The sequence below is a fragment of the Gorilla gorilla genome, chromosome 23 (assembly GCF_029281585.2).
Source record: "Gorilla gorilla gorilla isolate KB3781 chromosome 23, NHGRI_mGorGor1-v2.1_pri, whole genome shotgun sequence".
Taxonomy (NCBI): Eukaryota; Metazoa; Chordata; class Mammalia; order Primates; family Hominidae; genus Gorilla; species Gorilla gorilla.
Genome location: NC_086018.1, coordinates 18,040,538 through 18,067,899, shown reverse-complemented (window position 1 = coordinate 18,067,899; position 27,362 = coordinate 18,040,538). Strand labels below are relative to the sequence as shown.

The 27,362-nt window shown below is 52.5% G+C and overlaps 1 protein-coding gene across 9 annotated transcripts in view; it reads right to left on the bottom strand.

Moving 5' to 3' along the window:
* Positions 1 to 27,362, bottom strand: part of MED15 (mediator complex subunit 15) — an 80,211-nt gene that overhangs the window by 1,268 nt on the left and 51,581 nt on the right. For 5 of the 9 annotated variants that reach the window (XM_004063058.5, XM_055375010.2, XM_055375007.2 and 2 more), the window contains 11 exons: positions 21,678 to 21,919; positions 19,568 to 19,906; positions 17,764 to 17,871; positions 3,623 to 3,759; positions 3,403 to 3,530; positions 3,077 to 3,211; positions 2,931 to 2,994; positions 1,899 to 1,965; positions 1,309 to 1,469; positions 1,057 to 1,223; positions 498 to 596 (listed from right to left, as the gene is read on the bottom strand). In XM_004063058.5, coding sequence (XP_004063106.2) covers positions 498 to 596; positions 1,057 to 1,223; positions 1,309 to 1,469; positions 1,899 to 1,965; positions 2,931 to 2,994; positions 3,077 to 3,211; positions 3,403 to 3,530; positions 3,623 to 3,759; positions 17,764 to 17,871; positions 19,568 to 19,906; positions 21,678 to 21,919 — 1,647 coding nt within the window. Of the gene's footprint in view, positions 1 to 497; positions 597 to 1,056; positions 1,224 to 1,308; positions 1,470 to 1,898; positions 1,966 to 2,930; positions 2,995 to 3,076; positions 3,212 to 3,402; positions 3,531 to 3,622; positions 3,760 to 11,157; positions 11,278 to 17,763; positions 17,872 to 19,567; positions 19,907 to 21,677; positions 21,920 to 27,362 lie in introns of all 9 variants that reach the window. The other 4 variants (XM_004063059.5, XM_055375008.2, XM_055375004.2 and 1 more) reach the window with 1 other exon arrangement.

Sequence of the window (27,362 nt, the reverse complement as noted above, 5' to 3'; positions counted from 1 at the left end):
AACAACCTTGGGGACCCAGCCCGGCTCTGCTGTGTGCCAGCTCTGCTGTGTGCCAGCTCTGGGCTCAGGGAGACTGCCCCCTGCCACCGTGGTTCTCTCTGGAGCCACATCACCCAGATTGGGCCCTGTGTGCCCAAGCTACCAGTGGAACCCGGCAGCCCTGCCAAGGTAGTGGCCTCTGGGAAGAGCGGGGACTGTCCCTGAGCCATAGGCTTACTCACCCCTCACCCACTGAACACAACCACCCTGGACAGCTGACGTGACACAAGTTGAAGGGGCGAAGGGACACAGTGGGAGCAGAGACCCTTTTCTCTCAGGCGACCACTGGAAAACCCGCTCCTGTCTGTGCAGGAGGAGCCAGAAGAGGGGAGGGAGGGGCCTGAGCTGGGGAGGGGCAGGAGCGCACAGAGGCTGTCCCTGCTGCAGTGGAAGCCTGGTTTTCCACAATGACCCCTGCTCGCCCTGGGTCCCCAGACAGCTCCTCTGGGTCTACCCACCGTACTGCCACTGCCGGTCGATCCACAGCGGGCTTTGGGCAGGATAGTCAGCGGGCACACTGAGCTCCAGTGGTGGCACACTCGGGAGGTCCTTGTCATCTGCAACACAGAAGGCTCTATCTGTGACCTGGACAAGCCCCGGCCTGCCCTGCCTCACAGCCCTGCTCTGGAACAGGACTCCACACCCTGGGAGGTTCTGGTGAAGCTTGTGGCAAAGCCTGGAGGAGGTCTCTCTGACTGTCAGATTTCCAAACGTGAAGCCTGGAGTGCTCTGCATTGATGGGTGCCCAGAGGTCCTGCCTACCACCTCCCTAGGGCCCAGGCAACCAGAGCCACATCTGTGTTGGGGAGGTGAGAGTGTGCGGGCTCTGGCAGTGGGGACTGAGGCATGGCCAGGCTGTCTGGAGCCCGGTGTGTGTGAGGATAGAGCAGACAGCCTGGCGGGGCGTGAACACAGGGTGGGTTCTGGGCGCTGTGCCCTCTGGCTTGGATGGCAGACTCCTGGGGCTGCGGTCAGGGCCTGCTTTCCCACACCAGTCCCGGCCCTCTGGACACTCACCCAGCTTGCAGATCAGGTGGACAGTGCCATTGTTGCTGCAGTGAGAAGGGTCCAGGTTTACCAGGAACTTGGGGTCCAGCCTGGCCACCTCACCCTGGAGCACACTGGGGATGCTCTGCCGCTCATCATCCTCAAGCCTGCGCTTCCGGGTGCACACCACCGGGGCCCTGGGGAGGCGGCATGGTGACCACACCTGGCACACGCGGCCCAGGGCTGGCCGCCCTCCGCAAAGCCCAGCCCAGCTGGACATACGTGATGGGTGGGCCGTGAATGGCGGTCATGGCTGGAACGAATGTGCGGTACAGGGAATGGTTGAAGACAGGTGAGCGGATGTTGGCCAGGACGGCATCCAGGAGCGGCTGGCATAGGTACTGCTGTTTGGTCGGTGGCACCGGGGGCGGTGGGGGAGTGGGCTGGAGACAGGATGGGCACAGTCAGCAGCCCGGGACCCGAGGGTTCCCCATTTAGGGGGCCTTCACACCCCAGGCCCGTGGTCACTCACAGTCAGATTCCCGAGGCCTCTCTCACAGCCTCCACCCTTGTGCAGACAATGTTGGCTGATCCTGGGAATAATCCCCCACCCCCACAGCCTATCCTCCCTACAGTCCCTGCCTCCTCTGAAATGGGTGAAGGAGGCACCCATGGGGGCCGTAGACAGAGGGTGACTTCTCCCATGTTCCCACCCAGCACAGCAGACCTGGCCAGGAAGCCTCGTGGGCAGGGTCCAAGGTCAGGCCCGGCCCCCGCCCAGATGCCCTGACCTTGAAGGCCCTCTCAGCGGCGCTCCCAGGAGCTCTTAGGAGAGCCCTGGTTCCCCTAGGGGTGTCTGGCATCCCACTCACCACCGCCATGTCATTCTTGAGTTTCTCCAGGGCGATCTCACACTTTTGCAAGGTCTTCAGGGGACACCTGCAGAGAGAGAGGACTTGGGCTGAAAGAGTGGAAGACATGGCAGTTCTCAGGCTCAGGATCCCAACTACTGCCACTGGGCCTCGGCCATCAGAAACCTCTGCAGGAGCTCCTACCAGCTGACCAGCTGTTCCCAGACCCAGAGTTGAAGGCAGGCAGCCCTCAACCCCAGGAGCTGCTTGTCCCTGGTTGGCAGAGTGAGGTGATGGGTCAAGAGAAGGGACAGTGGCCAGGCCCCTGATCAGGCTGTGAATGCCTCATTGTCATGTAGGCCAGTCCCTGCCCCTCTCATCCCTATAACCCTAACAAAGGATCAACCCATGAAGACCTGGAGGACCACCCAATAGTGACTGGCATTCTATCCAGACAAGCAGAACAGAGAGACCCTTCTAGACAGGGGTTGGGGGATAGCCTGAGTTGAGGTGAAAGGGAGGTATATGCCAATGCCCATGCAGTTTGGAGGTACTGCCCAAGCTCTGATCCTCACAGCAGCCTGTGGCCAGCAGCCCTGCCTTCCACCTGCTTCTCACCAGCGCCATCTTGTTTCATTTTCATGACAACACACGTGGGCTACAAATGGGGTAACTGAGATGCAGTCGCCTGCCCATGGTCACCAGCAAGTCAGGGGCAGAACTCCAGGTCAGGCTCAGGCCCATCTGGGCCAGCTGATGGTCAGGCCACTGCAAGCTGGGCCCCTGGCTGCTGGCTGGATGAGGTCTGGCTGTGATGGCCCAGCATGAGGGCCACAGCAGCAGCCAGGAATAGGGCAAAGGCTGGGCATGGGCCAAGATGAAGCCTGGGCTTGAAGCCCCAGCACACACCAGAGTGGAGCCTTGGAGGCCTCTGGCCAGGGTCCAAAGAGCTGCCTGGTGCCTTTGTTAAACCCACATCATCACCAAGTGCCCATCCATGGCTGGGCTAGCTGTGCCCTTGTGGACCCTCCGTGGGCTGTGGGCAAAGCTCACCGCTTCGAGGGGTCTGTCAGAATGTCCAGAAGGCTCTTCATCTTACTCAGGTCCTTTTTTCTGTCTGGGACAGAAGAGGGTACACACTAAGACACAAGCCTGGTGGTGTCCCCAGGGTGCAGGCCCCTGCCCTGGCTGCAGCCTACCTTCGTTCTTGTCGATCTTGTTGATCATGCGGCGCAGGGGCTCAATGTACTTCGACAGCTGCTTCAGCTTGTCCAGGTACTGCTGCTCCTCAGCCTGGCTGGAGCCAGCTGGGCTCATGACAGAGCTGGGGTTCACTGCAGGACACAGGCGGGTGAGGCCACAGCCCTCGACCCTCGGGTGGGGAACTTGGGCTCTGAGGGCCCCAGAGCTCGCACACCCAGTATGAGCTGAGGCCTCATAAAGGTGAGGGGTGACTTTAGCACCTCAACCCACCAGGCCGAGTACAGGTCACACGACGGGGCCGTGGACCCCAGGCCCAACTTACCAGGTGTGTTTAAAGGTCCAGGTGAGGGGACACTGAAGTTCTGTGGGGTCCGCGCTGTCACTGGGCTCTGGGAGGGCTGCGGTGAGGGGCTGGGCAGGAAGCTACTGGGAGACGGGGCAGGGCCAGAGCTGCAGCCAAGTGAGAGAAACATGTGAGCCGGGGTCCAGGCAGGGCCAGCCTCGAGGGCCAGGTGGGGAGGGGCACCCCAGGCCAGGCCTACCTGACGTTGGAGTTGGGCTGTGAGCTGGGCTGGCCGGGCTGCGGGGACGGCTGGGGGGGAGGGGGCATCGACTGCGGGGTCTGTACCTGCTGGCCCGGTGACGGCGATGACAGCATGGGGAGGCTGCTCTGGCTGACCTGGAAGTGGAGGGGCTCAGCCGGCGCACTGCCACACGCCCGCCCGCCTGCCTCCACACCACCTGCCCACCGCACGCATAGGCCCATCCTCCTGCACAGCCTCACCACACACCTGTGTCTTCATCCAAATGCCACCTGGACATACACACAGGCACACTCCCCCAGCCTGGCACACAGCATGAGGTGACCACGGGGCTGGCAGGGGGGGCCCAGGCAGGGCAGCCCTTGCTCCTTGGCCAGGGACCCACAGGGACACAGGCTTTGAGGGCTGTGTCGTGGGAGTGTGAGGAAAAGGGCAGTCTGGGAGGCAATGCCCTTGGCTGGCACTAGCCTGGCCTTCCCTGACATGCCTGCCTGTCCTGTGACATGCTCCTCTGTGGGTCGGTGAGGACCCGGCTCTGCTGACCAGTGGGATCGTCTTCCCACATGCTTCCACAAGCCCCTGCAGCCCCCAGGCTGACTGCACCAAGGACAAGCCTGGTGGCTACAGCCATCTGTTGTGGTTAACACATGCAGCTGCAGGGCTGGTCCCAGGCTGTCTCACCTGGACCTGCTTAATTGGAGTGAGGTGGCCCAGGGAGCCACACACACACCCATGGTGGCACTTGCATCAGCCCACACCAGCGCCCCTGGGAGAGGCGAGCTACTCAGTGTCAGACACCTGGGCCCAGAGCCTGGTTCTGCCATGCAGGTGTACACCTGAGTCCTCTGAGGCCCTGTGTGTATGCAGAGCAAGGCTGTTGCTCTGCTCCCCAGGCCTTGCTGGCCACAACACAAATAAGATCAATCACCCCAGTGTCTGCACCAGGGACACCACTGTCTTCATCTGTAAACTCTAGGGATAAAACCACACCACCCAGGCATCAGGGATAAGCATATGTGAAACACCCACACCTTCCTGGGGTGGAGCACAGATGGCGGCTTTGATGGGGAGGACAGCTGCCTGCCAGCCCTGGGCGTCTGGCCTCCCCTAGAGGGACTCTCAGCAAAGAGGGATGCCTTGTCACACTGGGGGAACCCTGAAGGCCCTGCTACATTTCCCACACCCTAGTCAACCCCCTGCCTGCCAAGCATCCCCTCACAGTCTGCCTAGGAGCCAGGCCCCTGGACCATCCATTTCTGTAGACCACCTCAGTGCTTCTCCTGGGGCACTCTGGCCATGAACGTCTGTCTCGGGCCATGGCTCACACCACCCCCCAAGCACCTCCACCACAGTGCTGTGAGTACTGGGATAGGACAGCTGCTTTCTAAGCTCCTTAAATTGGGGACCAGGCCCAGAGCCCACAAACAGAATGCTGCCCTCCTCACCACCCCACCAGGCAGCAGAGGGCAGGGTGGCACTGCCCTTTCAGTGCCACGTGGACCAAGCTCCTGGAGCGAAATGCTCTTTCTGTCCTGCCTGTTCCATGGGCTGTGCCTGACAGTGCTGCAAGGGATGCTGGGTGCAGGCTGTTCCTGAACCACGTGTGCTGGGAGACCAGGGCGTGGGGGGCTAAGGCACAGAGCGTGACCACAACAGGGCACTTCCAGCACAGCTGGGTCAGAGGTCTCTATCCAAAGCCACTGGCCCAGTGGGACATCAACCGATGGAATGGACTGTTCCCACTGCTTTGTGGTCAAGACACCTCTGCCTGGGAGAGGAGGGACAGAGTGCAGGAGCCCCAGCCTCGGCCTGCCGGGCCTCATCACTCTACCTAATGGAGCAAAATGGCTCGCGGTGATTCTCGCAAAGGTTAGCAAGGTCAGAAACGGGGACTGATGTGACTCCATTTGCTAAATGCTGAGTTGAACAAGTACAGAGGTTTCTCCCACCAAAGTCCTGTGCATTCACGGTGCTGGGGTGCACAGAGCCCTAGCTGAAGGGGAGTAAGGGCATGTCCCAGACACCGGAACACATGTTCTAGACTTATCCAGGTGTCAACAAAATCCCAAGGCCAGAAAATTCCATACAGAGAACCACAGATGGCACCGAGGAGTGGGAAGCAAAGACTCTGGGCCCCATGCTCAGCCCAACTCTGCCTTTTCTGACCCATGCTTGACTTGCTGCTACTCTCTACCTGCACCCCAGAAAGCTCTCTCACAAGCTCACCTCTCTTCCTGCTTGAAGGTCAGGGCCCCTCCCCTCGCCTCTACCTGACTGCCTCTTCCAGAGAGGCACCTGTGCCTGAGCAGCTGTCCCTTCTAGAAGATGGTCAGCTCTTTTCTGTGGCCTAAAGCTCAGCGCTTCTCTGAGGAGCAAGGCAGCTGCAGGCTGGGCAGAGGCTGCCAAGCAGGGAAGGCCACCACACAGCCCTCATTGCCACTCAAGAGTTCTCATCTGCTCTCGAACCTCAGGAAGCCCGGCACCCACTTTGGCCCTGAAGCGGCAATCTCACCAGCCATGCCCGGGGGGCCTCCAAGCAGCACCCACCCAGAACTTAGGTCTATCTCAGTTCTTCAGCTGCCCCAGGTCAGGGCAGCTGGTGGCCAGCAGAGCCTACAGGATGGGAGACAGGGAGATTTCTAGTGGGAAGAAAAACAAACGAAGGGCACCCTTTCATTTCCAAGAGCACAAGAGCAGGAGGCCAGGCCCTGTGCCCAGGTGTCAGTGGTGGACAGTCCAAGTCCAGCACCTGGGATGACAAGCAGCCCCCCAAAGACTCATCTGAAGACACAACTGGCTCTAGGGAGGCGGCCAGAGAGGTCGGGCGCTGGTGTGTCACAGCTAGCAAAGGCCCCAGGACAAGAATGTCACACATCCTAGGGAAGAAGTTTCTGAGTGCACACCACCTGTCACCTGTGTGTCACAGGTGTGTCACCTGTGAACAGGGAGCTCAGAGGGAAGTGACTTGCTCAAGGTCATCCTAGTGATGAAGGGAGCTCAGGCACGCTAAACATCAACACCCCAGCAACACCACCACCCCAGCAACAATGGCCTGAACTGCATTTCTGGGAAAGGGACCCACACAGCAGCCTGGAGCTGAAGGCAGGTGGACACCGAGTGGGCCAGAGAGGAGGTGGGAGGGCAGAAAGGCTGGTCCAGGGAGCTCCATCCCACAGACGAACCCTCAGGCAAGGCTGGCGGCACTGCGCGCTCCCCACTCCCGCCCCCACATACTGGGAACCGTTCCTTGCTCCTGGCTCCGACACTCAGTGTGTCTCCTGGAGGCACTCCCCAGGGTGCAGTGGAACACGGGTCTCACCCTGGCAGCTGGCAGCCAGCAGAGCCTAGAGGATGGGAGGCAGGGAGATTTCTAGTGGGAAGAAAAACAAATGAAGGGCACCCATTCATTTCCAACAGCACGAGAGCAGGAGGCCAGGCCCTGTGCCCAGGTGTCAGTGGTGGGCAGTCCAAGTCCAGCACCTGGGATGAGAAGCAGCCCCCCCAAAGACTCATCCAAAGACAGGCTCTAGGCTCTAGGGAGGCAGCCAGAGAGGCGAGAAAGAAACCTCCCAGTCCTTGGGCTCATGTCAGGTCTGGGATTGGAGCAGGGAACAGGGAGGCAACAGTGCCTCTCTAGTCAAAGGACAAGCCCCTAGTGAGGAAGACACTGCCTGCTTACATCTGCCAAGGGAGGATTGTGGCATGGGCCATGCCACCCCCTGGGCCCCCGTGCTGAGCACTGTGTCCAGAATGCACCCAGCACAGAATCCTGCTTGACCTGGTAGCCTGAGTCCGTGAGGCATGCCCACCGTAACAGGAAGATGCAGCCATGAGCCGTCAAGACAGAGGGAGGGAGCCTGGGCCCTGCCCTCTGGAGAAGAGCCCATGGGGCACGTACGTTCCCAGTCTTTCAGCTCCACCTGTTTTCTTGGACCTAATTTGTTGCCACAAGGAAAGAGCAAGAGCAAGTGGGCAGTGTAGTCTCCAGACTGTGTCCTGCTGACTGCTGAGGGCAAGTGGCTGGAGGGACAGTGGCCACAGAGTGGCCATCTGGACACACTGGAGACAGCAGGTTCTGGCCCTTGAGAGCTCAGACGGGACACAGTGGGGCAATTCCTGGTGAGATCAACAGATATGTTCCTGAGATAAGCTCTCTTTTTCTCAGAAGGGACTGGATTGAAAGATACTGACACAAAAGCAGAGGCACACCTCTGGAGCCACCTGGTGTGGTCAGGTGAATGCCCTTGGTACACAGGGCCCAGCATGCCTCACGTCCCCAAGGCTGGCCCACAGCCAGGTGTGGGAGACTGTACCAAGAGCCTGGTACTGCAGCCCGACGTAGAGGGCTGAGCTGGGGGAGGGCCCTCTGCGGGGAAGGCCAGGACCAGAGAGGGCTGCAGAGCAGCTGCCTGGGCAGTAGGGAGGCTTCCACTCCAGGGTGTCCCTCTATTCGCTTTTCTCCCTCCCTCAACTCCTTCCAGTTTCCTTTCTTGCAGCTAACAAGCATGGACAAACCTGCTTTAAAAACACAGTACAAGGCTGGGCGCAGTGGTTCACACCTGTAATCTCAACACTTTTGGAGACCGAGGCGGGCGGATCACCTAAGGTTAGGAGTTCAAGACCAGCCTGGCCAACATGGTGAAACCCCATCTCTACTAAAAATACAAAAATTAGCCAGATGTGGTGGCAGGTGCCTGTAGTCCCAGCTACTCGAGAGGCTGAGGCAGGAGAATTGCTTGAAGCTGGGAGGTAGAGGTTGCAGTGAGCCAAGAGTGCGCCATTGCACTCCTGCCTGGGGGACAAGCGCGAGACTCTGTCTCAAAAAAAGAAAAACAAACAGTAACAACGACAACAAAATAACAGAACAAAACCAGAACCTTGCCCCAGTTCTGTGCCTGCCTTCCTCTTTCCATAAATCCTGTGGCTTTTGTCTACTGCTGGGACAAGGAATACTTTCTAAATGCTGCCACATTTGTCCTCAGTGAACAACCCCAAAGGTTCAGGGGTGTGCCTCTCACTGCCAGTGCGAATGGGCGGAACCTGGTGATTAAATCTGTGTGCAGTTAGCCAGCATCTTCCCATGAGAGCGCTCTCACCCCACACAGTGCAATGAGGACAAACCAGAATTCTCCATGGCATTTATTCCAAGGCAATAACTTTTTCAGCTTCATCATATATTTCTCTATCCTTCCTCTGCTCCACCTTACCTCCTTGCCTTTGGGGGTTGGAAGCTTCTAGAGAGAGAGAGACCTATTAGCTGGCATAACTCAGGGCAGACTTAATCTAAGGGCCAGGGAAGGCTGGGGAGGGAAAGACTGAGTGGGTTTGGGAACTGGTGGGAAGGAGGGAGGGAGGGAGAGAGGGGCTGCCTGTGAGAAGTCTAGGTGGAAACACCAGCAGCTGGGTGTGGGGAGTAGCCAGCCCACAACAGAGTATGGGCAAGCCAAAGCCCAGGACAGAGCCTGGTCTTGTGGGGGCATGGAGGGAGCCCACCCAGGAGTGCCCAGTAAACAAGAAGGAGAAGCCAGGTCATCAGCCCAGTAGGAAGGGGAGTGAGGAGTTTCCAGAAGAATCCTGCTGAGAGGCCAAGGCATAAGGGTTTCACTTGAGCCCTCGATCCTGACTTGGTGGCTCCCTGGGGGCACTCTCAGTCTATAAAAGGGGCTAAATGCTCGAACTATGACCTGCTACAACAAGAAACAGTGAGGCTCTGTACACAAAGAGCTTAGCTCAAGGCCTGGCACATATCACGCACTGAAAACATTGGGGACTTTTTGTGTTTATAAAAATCAGTCCTACATGCTGCTACTAAAGTCATTCCTCCACATACAGCAACCCAACCTGATTCTGTGAACCCAGTGGATACTGAGCCAGAGGCTATGGGAAAGGAGGAGAAGCAGTTTTAGCAGACAAGCGTGCAGAACCCAAAGGGGTCTAGTCAAGGAGACAGCAGCAGCATGTGAGCAGGTCGTGGAACTCACAGCCTCCAGGCCACGGGGAACTGCACCCTGGCTTCTGCCCACACTGGCCTCCTTTCCACCACAACCACACGACCTACTTCCTGACCCCCAACTTCCGCTCCTCTGGAGAGCTCTTTCACCAAAGCCTTTCTACCAGCAGATTCCAGGCACTTCCTCCCGCTGTAATTCAACAACTACTAAAAATGAAGTCCCTGCCAAAGAACCTAAGTTCCAGTCAGTAACTATGTGAATGGCACATCTGGGGTAACCCAGGGGGTTAGTATGCAGGGAAGGCAAAAGCTAAACATGCCCCAGTGGGGGCCCAGGCCACTTTCTTGGCAGTGTGTGGTGTGTGGCACCAGGCTTGGGGCCACATGGACCAAGGGCCATCCTGGCTCAGCCTCCACTTCTTCCTGTGTAGAACAGAGCTGCAGAGACGCCACTGCACAAGCCAGGGTGGTGGCAGTGCCTGCACCTGGACGTTCAGGGATGGACAGGGACCACTGTCTGCTAGGATTATAGAGGCATTTCCCCTAAAACAGAAACTGAATTGTAAAGTTCTTTTGGCAAATTTGAGGTTTTCATGACAAACCCACTAAAATGGAAAGCCTGTATGATGAGAGAACTTCAGCATAATTTTATTCTCAGAATCTTAGCACAGTGCCTGGCACACAGAATGCATGTGGTAACTATTTGTTAAAAAAATGACTATGCCATGGAGTAATTCCAAATTTCATACAATAAAAGAAGCCAGGAATTCCTATCTCTGAAAAGCATAATGTACACAGAAGTCTACCTCTACCTAGAAAGGGGATCTGTGTTACAAATTACACACTCTACACATCAAATTCTACAACAGCATGGCCCAATACCACTTTGGCCACATTGGCCACGTTCTGGAGTCTGTGCTGTCCACTGCAGCAGCCACTAGCTTCCCTGTGGGCAAATGAGGGCTTAAAATTTATTTGGTGCGACTGAAGAACTGCATTTTTTCATTTTATTTAATTTTAGTTGACTTTTAGTTTTTTTTTTTTCTGTTTTTAAAATATATATACATTTATATATATTTTTTCCATTAAAAAATGTATATAATTAATTGGAGATAGTATGTCACTATGTGAACCAGGCTGGTCTCAAACTCCTGGCCTCAAGTGATCCTCCCATCTCGGCCTCCTGAGGTGTTGAGATTATAGCCATGAGCCCCTGTGCCCAGCCTAATTTTAGTCAATTTAAATGTAAACAGCCACACATGCTTAGTGGCTACACTATTAGATAGCACAGCTCTAGAAAGCAAAACTTTTGCTTAGCTTCTGTTTTATTTTTACTATGAAAATGCATACAGTATAACTATTTTAAGCTGAAAAGACCCAGATATTTATTCATATCCTCTCAACAAGCACAAGCTGGGCTTGGCTTCATTTAAAAAAAAAAGGGGGGGGGGGACTGTGGGTTTGGCACTCTGAAAGCCACCATAAAAGAAGTCACCGGCGATGATAATGACAGGTGCGCTTTACAAAGGCGCTCAGAGGACGCCCCGAGCTCCCAGCCGTGCCCTGGGCGCTGCCCCGTAAATACCTGTGCCATGGGCTGTCTGCCCAAAGGGATGGAGCTTGACGGGATGGCGGACACAGCGGTGGTGGGCGGGAACCGGGCTCTTATGTGCATCCCACCTTGGGCCAAGGCTTCCGTGATCATCTTTGAGGACAGAGGGACAACAGACAAGGTGATCGCAACAAAGAAACTCAGTGCCTGGGCAGGTGGAGAGGGCACGTGTAGCCTCTGCAAGAAGGAGCACCAGGGCGAGGAAACCTTGGGCAGCTCGGGGCAGCCTGGGAGGGGAGGCCACCCACATGTTCAAGCCCACAGCACCTCCAGGTCTGTCTGGGCATTGGGAATCTAGAAGATTTGCCAAGAATGCTGCTTCCAGACCTTTCTGTTCTACTGGCTGCTCTCCTGCACTGGTGTCCTCAACACACTTCTGAACACACCTCGCTAACAGATCAGAATCCTATAGCCCACAGAACCATCAGAGCCAGACCTTGAGGGCCTGAGCTGGTGTTTCTGGAGACCAGGCTCCTGGGGATAGATGTCAAGAATACATTCCACCAAAGCCTGTGATGAGAACACTTGATTCCCACTGAACCATGAGCTCAGTTAAGCCTGCTCACAGCATCCTTCCTTCTCAGTGGCACACCTCTTACAGCCCGAACCCAAATCATCCTCCTCTCCTCCTCCAGGCCTGAGGCTGATGGTCCTGGTATCTATCGAGGAACTGGTTTTCTTTCATAATAAAAATGGGCAAAGGTGAGCAAGAGAAGCCTGGGGGGACTGCTTGGCAGGCCTCCGCCCTGACGAGGAAGTTCATCTCCACAGGGATGCGAGTCAGGAACTCCAGCATGAGCCAGGACCATTCCCCTCATCAATGGACACTTCTTGAACTACAAAGGCAGCAGGACAGCTGAGCACTGTTGTGGGCCCGGGCCCGACCACTCTTGCTCTGGGTTCTGAGTTGGGGGTAGAGCCCGAGTCTCGTCCCTGGAGAGCAGGGCCTACAGGCACTTAGGACGGTAACAAACTAGAACAAAACACGCCAGGCTCAGAAAGAAAGGAGGACTGATCCACAGAAAAACAACACATCTCATGGTGGGAGGCTGTGCTCTGGGTCCCAAGCTCCAGGAGGTGCTGCCAGCCTTCGGCGCAGGCAGCGACGGGTGCCAGTAACAGAGCTCCAGCAGGAGAGTGGCTGCAGGGAGACCCGTGGCCTCACACACATGGCCCACATTCACAATCCTGGGCACACACAGGAGGCGCCAGAAGCCGGGGTGACACGGCATGGCAGACGCCGACCAGAAGCTCACTCGTTCCTCCTGCAGCCAGAGCAACAGATGAACCGACCGGGGGGAAACACGAAGGAGCGACCCCAGTGGGTGAGAGTCGATTTACCACTACCTGCGGCACTTCGGAGGAGCCCGTCTGAGAGTGCAGCAGGGCTCAACGGCACTTGTTCCACAAGGGAGAAAAGCCTGGAAGTAAGTCAGATGGTATGAGAGATGCAAACTTTTTTCCAGGAAGAGAAAAACAAACAAAAAAACACAAGGAATGCAAAGCTTAAGTCTAATGTACTGCTGACTGATGTTCTTATAACTGAGAACTGATAAGGAAAGCCCAATTTCTTTCAACCCAAACGCACCAGTTATGTTTACTGGATCAGATGAGCCAGGCAGCTATCAACATTTCACTACTTCCCAACACACATCTACCCAGAGAGGAATCCAAAAAACCTCTCCCCCACCCCGAGGTCTGACTCTCCCTACTGCAGTCACTGTGCAGAAGGGTCCAGCAAAAAGAGAGAGGGTCCTCCAGGGTGGCCAAGGCTTCAGTACAGTAGCTGTGAATCAGCAATGCCACATACATGTCCATAATGGGAGTCTGTCTTGGATAATTCTTTGTGACTTGTAAATTAGAGTTTGGTTTTCACATACTAAAAGAATAGAAAGTTAAACGACAAAGGTATACGGACTGTTTGAAAATGAGATGCATGGCCAGGCATAGTGGCTTACGCCTGTAATTCCAGCACTTTGGGAGGCCAAAGCGGGCACATCTCTTAAGGCGAGGAGTTCAAGACCAGCCTGGCCAACATGACGAAACCCCGTCTCTACTAAAAATACAAAATTAGCCAGGCATGGTGGCACATGCCTGTAATCCCAGGTACTTGGGAGGCTGAGGCAGGAGAATCCCTTGAACCCAGGAGGCGGAGACTGCAGTGAGCTGAGACTGTACCATTGCACTCCAGCCTGGGTGACAGAGCAAGAGACTCTGTCTTTAAAAAAAAAAAAAGAAAAGAAAAAAAAAAAAGAAAATGAGATGCATTCTGTCCTGTTTCTTGCTTTTTTAAAGAGACAAGAGTTTTGCTCTGTCTCCCAGGCTAGAGTGTAATGCTGTCATCACAGCTCACTGCAGCCTCAAACCCCTGGGCTTGCGCGATCCTCCCAACTCGGCCTCCCGAGTAGCTGGGACTGCAGACACGCACCACTCCGCCCAGCTAACTTTTTATTTTTATTTTTTTGTAGAGACAGGGTCTCGCTGTGTTGCCCAGGATAGTTTTGAACTCCTGGTCTCAAGTGATCCTCTCACCTTGGCTTCCCAAAACGTTGGGATTACAGGCATGAGCCACTGTGCCTGGCATGTCTTGGTTTTATAGGGGAGAAAAAGAAGTCTGCTGTGTCCTGCTAAATCCCCTTGTGAGTGACATTGACCTTCTCAGCTACATAAATAACACTGGAAAGAGAACCAGGTGTGCACAGCACAAGGCTGAGCAATTTTTCTAGAATACTCAGTCCCAGGCTACCCTTTACCACATCCAACACCACAGTACTGCAAGGGCCTGACAGGGCGCCTCTCTTCGGCAATAAGATGGGCTTGAGAGACAGGGCATGGAGGGCTGCCTGCATGGGGGCCCCCAATCCCAGAATTTCATTCATGAACTCAAGAGGCCTGTTTCTGCAGCACGCGGCAGCTCATACATACAAAGCTGCAACATGTGGTCACCACATCCTGATGTCCACTGTGTGAACAACACAACGGGAGCTCCAATCTGCATCTCTGACCTCCTGGTTAGATGGTGGCTGATCAGATCTGAAGGCCCTCAAAGTGAACCATTCACTCACCTCCATTCCAGGAACAATCTAGGAACAATCTAAGACATCAAGATATGTGTCACTGGTAATAGCAAAAAATCGGAAATTATTACAAGGTCCAAGAACAAGATGGTAACTGAGGATGGCAGGAGACATTCACAGAGGGGTATGACAAGAGTCCCTTGGCGCCGACCAGGGCTTTCTAATTAAAGGAGGACATTTCATCCCCTATTGATGTGGAAGATGCTGCACAAAAAACCCCAGGATAGCATGGCCTTGACTATGGGAAAGAACCAGAAAGGACACCAGACCTTCTCTCTCATGGAATGGTTCTCTTACTTCTGTTCCTCTCCACTTTCTGGGTTCTACAGTTATCACACATACTTTTAAAGTTTTTAGATCAGAGTACCGTAGCCTCAGCTGGTCACTGTGCCAATTCAAGTTTCGAAAGAAGATCATGAATCCAGATGGCCCCTCGGAGGGCTTGCTGTGCCCAACCCTCCCCATCCCCCAGCAGGGGGTGCTGCTATTAGTGGAACAAGGCAGTGAGGGTGCCCAATTAGCCCCCAAGAAACTGCACTGCTTGCAACAAGGCAAGACCAAGCTCTGAGAGAAAACCAGCAGAATGCGGGTTACAGAATTTCAAGGTGCCACATCTGGACTGAGAAGCACCTCATAGATACGCCCTACCCACTGCTGGACTTTGAGAAACTACAAGGCTCCTCTGCCACTAGCACTTGGGAATCCCCTGCATGGCAGCACATGGTGCCACAGGGCAGGTGGGCAATGATCCTTAAAACACCAAACTCACTCGGCAACGAACCACAGTGGTAACCACTCTCCATCCTCCTTCCTGTGCCAGTCGGGCGGGGGCCTCCACCTGAAACAAGGGGTGGAGAAACCGACAGGAAGACCAGCGGCCCAAGGACAGGCTCAGCATGGGCCATGAGCACACACAGCTGGCATCCTGCTTCTGGAAGGTGATGGGATGCCAGCGAGACTGAAGAGTGGACACTTCCTTGAGCTAGAAGCCTAACGAACATACCAGCTGGGCCTGCACCAGCTGAAAACACTGGCTGTTCCATGGCTATTCACTTTCCAAATACCAAGAAATGGAAAGAAAAGGAAAGTTCGGCTGGGCACAGTGGCTCATGCCTGTAATCCCAACACTTAGGGAGGCTGAGGCAGGTGGATCACTTGAAGTCAGGAGCTTAAGACAAGCCTGGCCCATCTCTACTAAAAATACAAGAGGACAAAAAAAATTAGCTGGGTATAGTGGCGCATGCCTGTAGTCCCAGCTACTTGGGAGCAAAGGCAGGACAATCACTTGAACCTGGGAGACAGAGGTTGCAGTGAGCCAAGATTGCACCACTGCACTCCAGCCACTCTAGCCTAGGTGAGAGAGCAAGACTCTGTCAAAAAAAAAAAAAAGAAAGAAAGAAAGAAAAGAAAAGAGAAAAAAGAGAAGAGAAGAGAAGTTCTAGGCTGGGCGCGGTGGCTCACGCCTGTAACCCCAGCACTTTGGGAGGCTGAGGCGGGTGAATCACTTGAGGTCAGGAGTTCGAACCAGCCTGGCCAACATGGTGAAACCCTATCGCTACTAAAAATACAAAAATTAGCCAGGTGTGGTGGTGTGCATCTGTAGTCCCAGCTACTTGGGAGTCTGAGGCACAAGAATCGCCTGAACCCAGGAGGCAGAAGTTGCAGTGAGCCGAGATCGCAAAACTGCAATCCAGCCTGGATGACAGAGTGAGATTCTGTCTCAAAAAAAAAAAAAAAAAAAAAAAAGACAAAATAAAGAAAAGAGCAGTTCTCATTTTCCTGCTGGGCTTGACCTGCGGTATAGAAGTTTCCAGCTGGGTGCGTTGACTCATGCCTGTAATCTCAGCACTTTGGGAGGCCAAGGCCGGCAGATCACGAGGTCAAGAGATGGAGACCATCCTGGCCAACATGATGAAACCATGTCTCTATTAAAAATACAAAAATTAGCCAGGTGTGATGGCACGCGCCTGTAGTTCCAGCTACTCGGGAACCTGAGGCAGGAGAATCACTTGAACCCGGGAGGCAGAGGTTGCAGTGAGCCAAGATCGTGCCACTGTACTCCAGCCTGGCAACAGAGCAAGACTCCATCTCAAAAAATAAAAAAAGTTTCCAGGAAGTGAGGTCCTGAACAGAGGATCGATGGTCCAAAGAGACAAAGGTAGCAGCTTCCACTGGGTGGGCAGTCACTATGTGCCACCACTAAGCTGACTCTGAACACACCACGTCCTTCCTCTGCATGAGACCAGGACAAGGGAGCCCCCCCACGAGGCCTGAGGACATGCCGAGACACACAGGGAGGTGGCAGAGACCTCCAACCTCGTCACACGAAGTGGTCAGCCTCCCCCAGCTGTAAGTAAATGTGAGTTCTGTGGTGTGTTTCATACAGGGCTCCACCTAAGTAAGAATGTGACATGGGGACCCTGGCCCCAAGTCATTTGGTGCCATGCCAAGGTAGGATGCTAACCTCAGCTGCAGCCAAACACCTCAGATTCCCTCCTCAGGCAGCTTCCCAGGGACTTAAAGGAGGTAGCAGGCACCATGAAGGACATTACTGAGCACCCCCTAAGCGTGAGATGAAGCCTGCCACGAGGCACTGTGCACCCAGGCGCTGCGCCCAGCAGGCCTGCAGAAAACCACAAGGCCAGGTACCCTTAAGACGACAGCAAAGTGCAGGCGCACTGCCAGCTGTGGGCTGGGACCCAGCCACAGTCTTACCACATCAACTAGCACATTCTGACTCTTTCTAAAGCCAACGCCCCTTCCGAGTCAGGACCAACAGTGTTTCCACCATCATGTGAAAAGAGGAAAAACTGAAGCCCCAGACTGTACGTCTCCCCACAAGAAGGAGAGGAGGGGTTATAGGAAAAGGTACAGAAACCCTGGGCCTCCAATCCCAGGACACTAGGAGGCCAGACAAGGCCATCTGCATTCCACTAACACGTGACACACAGAAACACACACACATTCCACACATGTGACACACCAGCAAGCTCAGCAATGTGGGAGTGGCACGCTTCTCACCACACAGCGCTGGAGTCCCTGAGTGCAGGCGAGCACCAGGATGCCCTCTCCCACGCTCCTGCTGCATGTGGCTCCCATCTGCTTCCGATGTCTAGAAAGCTGCCCTCCACCCTGGTCAGCCCTGTACTCAGACTCTCAAATGGAACATGAGAGGTGAGGAGAAAACTGCAGCCTTCTACTCTCTGATACATGTTCCCAGAGTCACTCAGAGTGGCAAGGAAGAGGGATAATGAAGGATGCCTGAGCAAAGCTGGAAACGACACGCACTATGCGGCTGGTGGGTCCTAGACATGACCAAGCACAGCTGCCCACCCCAAGGACTCCAGGGGTATCTTGCAGAGTGCAAGGGGGAGAGAAGCCCCTGCTTTACCAACTTAGCCCCCAGCCCCTAATCCAACCAGAACCCTCGCTGTAGCACTACATGCGCAGATGAACATGCACCTGCTGATGACTATGGAGCCCTCCACCCCCAGGCCCTCACCTGGACTCCGGGAGCCACCATCTGGGCAGCCTGAGCTGTCTGTACTGCTGTCTGCTGCTGCACCTGGGGCTGCACTGGGGGCTGCTGCACCACCATCGGAGCTCGGACCTTGAGGGAAAAGAGAGAATGTGATTTGGAACCACCTGGGTCAGAGAGCAGAGCCCAGTCTTCCTGTGGGAGCTTAGGAAATGGAGCCTTTCTTGAGGTGAGGAATGGGACTTTCATGACCTCATGTGCTGTGATGTCACCTTACTGGCCATCTAGGATCCCATTAGCTCAAATCCAATTCTGGCAAGTGGCAGTGTGGCCCTCCCACTGGGATGTCTCCACACATCCCTCAGCACCAGCTATCACCACAAGCACTGACGACTTCCAATGCAGAGCTTACAGCCTAGCCTGCTCATCCTCTGGGCCAAGCATGCTGATGGTCCACAAGAGCTTCACTCAGCCTGATTCCTTGAAGGAAAGCTGGGTTAGCCGGCCAGCAGAGGGCAGGGCGTAGTAGCTCCTGTCTGTATTCTCAGCATTCTGGGAGGCCAAGGCCAGTGGATCGCTTAAGCCCAGGAGATCAAGACTAGCCTGGGCAACACGGCCAAACCCCATATCTACAAAATATACAAAAATTTGGCTAGGTGTGGGGATGCACACCTGCAGCCCCAGCTACTTGGGAGGCTGAGGTGGGAGAATCGCTTGAGCGAGGGAGGTCTGATCACATCAGTGCACTCCAGCCTGGACAACAGAGACCCTGTCTTCAAAAGAAAAAAGTGGGGGTGGGGGGCAAAAGGGGCAACTGTGGAGCCACTGCATGGAGGGGCCTCCAGAAGGACGAGACAGGCCCACGCCACCATGCAGGGGGCTCTTCCTTAGACATCTCCAAGTCACCAGGGCAAACCCTGCCAGGGCACATTCCAACATGCAGCGGGCTCTTCCTTAGACATCTCCAAGCCACTAGGGCAAACCCTGCCAGGGCACATTCCACCATGCAGCACACAAGGGTTTCAGTCTGCACAGTCCCAGGGGTCAGGCAGTGTGTCGACTCCCAGGTGACAGATGAGTGAGCATATCTGCTCCTCACAACTCTCCTAGACTTCCAGTCTGCCTATGAGGCCTCTTGTTCACCCCCACACTTGCTTCAGGCCCCATTCCACTCATGAATCACAAACAGAAAAGGCCACAAAAACCAAGGGAGCCAAAGAGTTGTCCAAATGGCCCCTTGATGCAGCTACCTTCATCCTGGTGATCATACTCTGTCCTCTGTGCCTGTCACTGAGTAGACTGGCTTTGTGCAGAGACACAAAATGAAACTAGGAATAACAGTATTTTATATTAATACTCCTCTCAAAAATATAGTAATGAACTTTGTTCTCCTGAGACTTGGCAGAGTGTAAAGGAAAAAAAAAGATATTTGCTTAGAACATTAACTCTGAGTAGTTGGCAAACCACCAGACACTGACGGAGCTGGCACATCCTTTCATGTGGTGCTCATCAGTCGAAGTGCTCACACCCTGAAAGGGCCCACAGAACTGCTGCAATCAGCCACACTGCTTGGAATGCGACTTGGTGCCCCAGCAGCAGCAGCAGTACCCTGTGCGGGGTGCAGAAGCAGCTCTCAGAACACAAAATGCAAAACACATGCTTCCCTGCTGAGCCATGCTAGAGTCGGCAGGGCTGGCAAGGGGTGGGGGCTGTCTGAAGTCTCAGCACTTGAAGAATAGGATATGCTATCTCTAGCCAAAGAGCCTAGAAACTACTGCTGACAGAGCCACAGGCTGCATGTGCTCCACTGTGGGCCACAGGTACTCACAAATTTCAGTGGTGGTTGGGTATACAACATTTGTCCAGGGAGAGCTTGCGCCTGTGACACCAAAGGCTGGGTCTGCGACTGTGGCGGGAGTTGTGATGGTTGGTTCTGAGCAACTGGAGGCTGCTGGGGCTGTGGTGGCGGCTGGTGGTGCTGTGTGTGATGCATCTGCTGCAGCTGCTGGGGCAGAGCCTGGGAGGGCGGAGGCTGTGGTTGCTGCATCGGTGGCTGCTGAATTGGTGGCTGGGCCTGCAAAGCCTGCTGCTGCTGCTGCTGCTGCTGTTGCTGTTGCTGGAGCTGCAGCTGTGCTATTCGCTGCAGCTGCTGTTGCTGCTGCTGTATCTAGAGACAGAACAAGCAGCACTCGGTTATCACTCATCTGCCTCTGCGGCACCAGTTCCTCCCTGTGACAGTCTGGTCCCCAGGAAGCCCAGGTGGCCATCTGCAGAGCCATCAAGAAAGCCTTCCTGGTTGGGTGCAGTGGCTCGCGCCTGTAATCCCAGCACTTTGGGAGGCCAAGACGGGCAGATCACCTGAGGTCAGGAGTTCGAGACCAGCCTGGACAACCTGGCGAAACCCCGTCTCTACTAAAAATACAAAAATTAGCCAGGCGTGGTGGCTCACACCTGTAATCCCAGCTACTTGGGAGGCTGAGGCAGGAGAATCACTTAAACTGGCGGGGCAGAGGTTGCAGTGAGCCGAGATCACACCACTGCACTCCAGCCTGGGCAACAGAGTAAGACTCAAAAAAAAGTCTCAAAAAAAAAAAAAAGGCCTTCCTGGGCTGACAGGCTGACCTCTCACTCACACGGGGAGGGGCACATCTCCCACAGAAAGGCTCTGGACCCCCGAGGCCAACACCAGCTGCCTTCCTGACACCGGGGAGGCACCAAGTGTGTGCCTGGGCTCTGGTCTACCATTCCACTAGGAGGCTCAAAGGGCATACCTAGAAGCTTCAGCAAAAGGTGACAAGGAATAGGTACAGCTCCATGGAAGCTAGGATAAAAGCTGGGGCAAATGCGGATTTCTGAAACCTCTGCAACGATGCTTGCTTTGCCCCTATAGGTCAGTGGCATGAGCCTCACGGTTACGGTCAAGGTCTGCTTGTCAGCAGGAGAAGGAAAAGTGTGGCTGCAGATGCACTGTCAGCTCTGGGAGAGGGGTGCCAAGATCCAGAGAAGCCCAGCTAGCTGAGGCCTGAAGGGGTGGGAGGGTGGTGGGGCCCTTTGGGGCTTTCCTCTCCCAACCAAGACCTGCTGTGAGGGCAGATGTTTAACACGTCTAGACTCTCTATGGAAACCATGGGAAGCTGAACAACTTCTGAGAAGCAGTGCTGCTAACATGACATCACCATCACCTCATGCAACACCAGCTGGAGGTCGACTAACACTGAGCCCAGAACCCAAGACACAGAGGTAAACAGGAGGCACACGTGTCCTCAGCCAAAATGGCCCACAATGGCTCAAGTAGTCCCAAGCCTCAGAGTGTTCGTCTCACCTCTTGCTTCAGCTCACCCTTGTTTGAATCCCTCGCAGCCCCTGAACTACACAGGAGGCCCACCGCCAGATGCCCCAAGCCCAAATGGAAGGGCTCGATCACAGAACCTTCCTAGTGAGTCAGGGCCTGTTTCTCCTGCCTGTCCCAGACTTGACTTCTCCTTTTTTTTTTTTTTTTTTTGATAGACGGAGTCTCGCTGTCGCCCAGGCTGGAGTGCAGCGGCGCGATCTCGGCTCACTGCAACCTCCGCCTCCCAGGTTCTAGAGATTCTCCTGCCTCAGCCTCCCAAATAGCTGGGATTATACGTGTGCGCCACCATGTCCAGCTAATTTTTTGTATTTTTAGTAGAGATGGGGTTTCACCTTGGTGGCCAGGCTGGTCTTGAACTCCTGATGATCCGCCTGCCTTGGCCTCCCAAAGTGCTGGGATTACAGGCATGAGCCACTGGGCCCGGCCTTGTCCCAGACTTTTTGAGAAGCCCATGGAAAAGGGCAGGCACACGTGTCAAGAGAACCCTCAGCTGGCTCCCGGCACTGCACCCAGCATTGTGGCTGATGCCAGCCCAGGGCTCACGCTGCAGGAGGGAGGCCAAGAGCAGGAACAGGGGACCTGGTACCTGTTGCTGATTTTGATGATGCAATTTAATTAGATGCTGCTGCTGCTGCTGCTGCTGCTGAAGCTGCTGCTGCTGCTGCTGCACTACTGCTTGGAACTGCTGCTGCATGGCACTCTGCTGAGCCTGGAACTGCTGCTGTTGCTGCTGCTGCTGCTGCTGCTGTAGCGCCGCCTGCTGCTGCTGCTGGAACTGCTGCTGTTGCTGCTGCTGCTGCAGCGCCACCTGCTGGAGCTGCAGCTGGGCTGAGAAAAGACCAGGGTCGCCAGTCAGTCCACAGGGCAGATTCCCAGAAACGCTGCAGGGCTGCACAGCAAGGGACAAAACAGCCAGCAAAAGCCCCACTGCCACGGCTGCCGCTGGAATCTGAACGTTCCATTTACCACAGACAGAAAGATAGAATACGAAGTAGCATTTGTGTTGATTTTGGGATTTCCTATCATGAGTTACTCTATAATAACCAAAGACAAAAGAAAAGGGACAACTAAGTCTTTTGGATAAATAAGAAGCCTAGACTCTGGCAATCAGTAATCTCCTCTCTGTCTCTATGGATTGGCCACTTCCGGACTCTTTGTACGAATGGCATCGAACATGTGCTCTTTTGTGACTAGCTTCTTTAGCATAATATTTACGAGTTTGCCCATGTCGTGGCATGTTATCAGTTTTTCTGTGTTATTTTTATCGCCAAATAATATTCTACTACACCGATTTCCTGTGATGAACATTTGGGCTGCTTCTACTTTGTGGCTATTATGAAAACTGCTTATATGAACAGTCAATTACAAGATTTTCTGAGGTGAGGTTTCTTTTGGGGTGAACATAAAAATGTTCTAAAATTGTGCTGATGGCTGCACAACTCTGTGAATTACACTAAAACCTACCGAGTGGAGCACTTCAGATGGGTGAATTGTATGCTAATGAGAATTATGTCTCAATAAAGCTGTATTAAAGAAATACAGAGAGATCCTTTGTATAATTTGCCCAGTTTCCTCCAATGGTAACATTCTACAAACTTACAAGGTATCACAACCACGATGTGTGCTCACTTGTGTGGGTGTATGTACTAAGTTCTGGACAATTTAACCACCTGGGTGGGTTCAGTCACCACCAGTCAATACACTACACAGTCCCCATACCACAAGGATCCCTCGTGTTGCCACCTCTCTCAGCAACCCTGACCCGCAAACTCTGGCAACCACTGCAGCATCCTCCATTTCTAAAATTTTGTCATTTCACAATTATATATAATATTTCAAAAATGGAACCATACAGTATGAACCTTTTTGGGATCGGCTTTTTACATTCAGCATACAGGTTGTAGTTCTAGCAACAGTAGTGCCAGGGTATTCCATGGTACAAGCACCTCACAGTGTGTTTAACCGTCTACATGAAGGACATTTGGGTAACTGTAGATTTGAGCTACCACAAATAAAGCTGCTGTTAAAATTCGTGCATGGGTTTTTATGCGAGGTTTTCATTTCTCTAGGAAAAATACCCAAGAGTATAACTGCTGAGTTGCATATTTCATTTTGAAAGAAGGTAAAACCACTTTACATTCTCACCAGCAATATATGAGTGATTCAGTTTCTCTGTCACCAACACTTGAGGCTGTCACTATTCATTTTAGCAATTCTGATGGGTGTAAGATTTTTTTTTTTTGAGGTGGGGTCTCACTCTGTTGCCCAGTCTGGACTGAAGTGGTACCATCGTGGCTCACTGCACCCTTGACCTCCTGGGCTTAAGTGACCCTCCTGCCTCAGCCTCCCGAGTAGCTGGAACTACAGGTGCATGCCACCACACCCAACTAATTTGTAAAATTTTTATAGAGATAGTCTCACTTTGTTGCCCAGGCTGATCTCAAACTCCTGGGTTCAAGTGATCCTCCTGCCTCGACCTCACAAAGTGTTGAGATTACAGGCGTGGGTCACTGTGCCTGGCCAAGTGTAAAAAATTTTTAATTTATTTTGTGACAGATTTCTAACTTTATTTGACATTCATAAAACACGTATGACCGGCGGGTCGCGGTGGTTCTCACCTCTAATCCCAGCACTTTGGGAGGCTCAGGCAGGAGGATCACTTGAGGTCAGGAGTTTGAGACCAGCTTGGCCAACATGGCAAAAACCCATCTCTACTAAAAATACAAAAATTAGCGGGCATGGTGGCACGTGCCTGTAATCCCAGCTACTCAGGAGGCTGAGGCAACAGAATTGCTTGAACCCGGGAGGCAGAGGTTGCAGTGAGCCGAGATCGTGCCACTGCACTCCAGCCTGGGTGACAGAGTGAGACTCTGTCTCAAAACAACAACAACAAAAAGTATGACTTTTAAATTTTCTGAAATTGTTGAAGCTTGCTTTATGATTTATTTTTATAAACATATTGTTCCATCATATGCTTAAATTAAGTTGTTCATTACATTGTTCAAATTTTCTGTAAATGAATTTTTTGGTCTGTTTATCAATAACAAAGACATGTAATTGAAGTAATTGCCCAATACATCTTTCTTCATCTTTTTTTTTGTTTGTTTCTTTTTTGAGACGGGATTTTGCTCTGTCACCCAGGCTGGAATGCAGTGTCTCCATCATGGCTCATTGCAGCCTCAGCGTTCCAGGCTCAAGCAAGTGATCCTCTCACCTCAGCCTCACAAGTAGATGGGACTACAGGTGTGTACCACCACACTCAGCTAATTTTATTGACTGATTGATTGAGATTGGGTCTCACTGCAGCCCAGGCTGGAATGCAATAGTGCAATCATGGCTCACTGCAGCCTTGACCTCCTGGGCTCAAGTGATCCTCTTACCTCAGCATCTGAAGTGTACCTACAGGTAATTTTTAAATTTTATGTAGAGATGGGGGTCTCCTATTTTGCCGAGGTTGGTCTTGAACTCCTGGGCTCAAGTGATCCTCCCACCTCAGCTTCCCAAAGTGCTGGGATTACAGACGTGAGCCACTGCACTTGGCCTTTCTTCATCTTTTATTTTTAAATCCTTCCGCATGTTTTATTGTAGGTGTGTGTTTCTTCTAACAATAAAACAACTGTGCTGTTTCATTTCCATTTGTTCTCACATTTCCTATCTTTCAGCAGAAAAGTTTAGTCCACTCACATTTATTATGATTACTTATATTTTTAAACTTATTTTCTATTAATATTTGTCTTTCCTTTTCTTTTTTTTTTGAGATGGAATCTCACTCTGTTGCCAGACTGGAGTGCAGTGGCGCGATCTCGGTTCACTGCAACCTCCGCCTCCCGGGTTCTAGCGATTCTCCTGCCTCAGCCTCCCAAGTAGCTGGGATTACAGGCATGCGCCACCATGCCCAGCTAACTTTTTGTATTTTTAGGAGAGACGGCGTTTCACCATGTTGGCCAGGATCGCCTCAATCTCCTGACCTCGTGATCTGCCTGACTGAGCCTCCCAAAGTGCTGCGATTACAGGCCTGAGCCACCGCGCCCGGCCTTTGTCTTTCCTTTTCTAAGCTTCTTTGTCTTTTTTGATTGCATTTTTGTTGGATGATTGGATTGAACTTTGTATTATCTGGATTTCTGCCTTATCCTATTTTTTCTATTGATCTTAAATTTTATGAATTATTTCCATTGTTTTAGCAATAATTTTTCAATTTTATCATGCATATTTAACTTAAAGTATAAACCTCATCAATATTTTAGCATTTCCCAAATTTACTACTTTTTAAAGTAGGTTTTATATGTACCCGACAGAACCGATATTCACGCTCTATCTCCCTGCTGACTTGCATTTATTTCATATTTTGTTGATCTTAACTCTTCACAGCAGACATTCTATTAAGAGGCTGGATGGATTTGAGGCTAGGGATACAGCCTCCAAGCTAGGCTGCCTGGACTCAAAACCTCAACTCTGTCACTGCTCATTGCCTTAGTTTTCCCTGTTAGAAAATGCAATAATAGTACCTACTCCACACACTGGACTAAGAATTAAATAATCTATTATGTAAGTAAAACACTCAAAATAGTCCCTGGGGTTGGGTGCTGTGGCTCATGCCCGTAATCTCGCACTTTGGATAGCCAAGGCAGAGCAGATCGCCTGAGCCCAGCAATTCAAGACCAGCCTGGGCAACATAAGGAGACCCTAGCTCTATAAATAATAATAATAGGCCAGGCGCGGAGGCTCATGCCCGTAATCCTAGCACTTTGGGAGGCCAAGGAGGGCAGATCACGAGGTCTGGAGATCGAGAACATCCTGGCCAACATGGTGAAACCCCGTCTCTACTAAAGATACAAAAATTAGCTGGGCGTAGTGGCGCGCGCCTGTAGTCCCAGCTACTTGGGAGGCTGAGGCAGGAGAATCGCTTGAACCTGGGAGGTGGAGGTTGCAGTGGGCCGACATCGCACCACTGCACTCCAGCCTGTTGACAGAGCGAGATTCCATCTTAATAATAATAATAATAATAATAGAAAAGAAATGAAATAGTGCTTGGAATGTGGCAAGTCTGTATGGAGGTTAGCCTGTTTTATTTTACAGAGGTAAATTTTTATTTACACCAGCGATTTTCAACCTTTTCACTACTGACACTTGACCCAGATGATTCTATGTTGTTGGGGGGACTGACCTGTATTTGTAAGATGGTTAGCAGCACCTCTGGTCTCCACCCATTACGCACCAGCAGCACCCCCACAGTAGTGACATCCTAAAATGTCTCCAGACATTGTCAAATATCCCCTGTGGTGGAACGTCACCCTGGGTTAGAATCACTGCTTTAGATTTATACACATTTACTATCACCTATGCTCAACGTTTCTTTTCCCATTTTACCTTGTATCACCTGAGAGGGAAGAGGAAAGGATAAACAAAAGAATATATCTAAGAGTGCAAAAGGCTTATTGGAAAAAGGAGAAAAAAAGATATATCCTTTAGAAAATCTTTTAGTGACGGTCTCTAAGGCTAGGTTTATCTAAAAATGGCTTGCTTTCCACATCCTTGAGTCTTGCTGGCATACAAATGTGACTGGCAGCTCTATTCTCAATGCTTTAACAATATTCTATTATCTTTCTGACTCCACTGCTGAGTGTACTCATTGCTCCTTTGCAGGAACTGCCTATTTCTAAGACACTCCTCTGGCCTTTGGTGCTCTGCAGTCTCACAGCAGATGAGATGGCTAACTTGGTTGGGGCCAGACGGGCTTTTCTCAGTAGTTATCCCCTCACATATTGTTATCTTCCATTCTCTCCATTTGATCCTTCTGGGGCTTTGCTTGGATGCCAATTAGAATTTCTGATCTTATCCTCATTTCTTACCCTTGTTTTCACATTTTTCATGTGCTCTTCTCTGTGCTACATTCTAGATAATTTCTTCAAATGTAGCTTCTATTACACAAATTCTTTCTTCAGCTGTATCTAATGCGCTGTTCATTCATCCACTTTCTTCGTTCAATAATTATATTGCTCATTTCTACAGCTTTCATTTGGTTCCGTTTCAAATCTGCTTCATCGCTCCTGATGATGCGTTTTCATTTGAATTTCTGCTCTTTCTTTTCCTTTTTGTTTTGTATTTTTTCAGAGATGGTGTCTCGTTCTATCCCCCAGGCTGGAGTGCAGTGGTGCAATGATAGTTCACCACAGCCTCAAACTCCTGGCCTCAAGCAATCCCCCTGCCTTAGCCTCCTGAGTAGCCAGGAGTGTAGTTGTGAGCCACTGTGCCCGGCTCTCCACTTTATTTC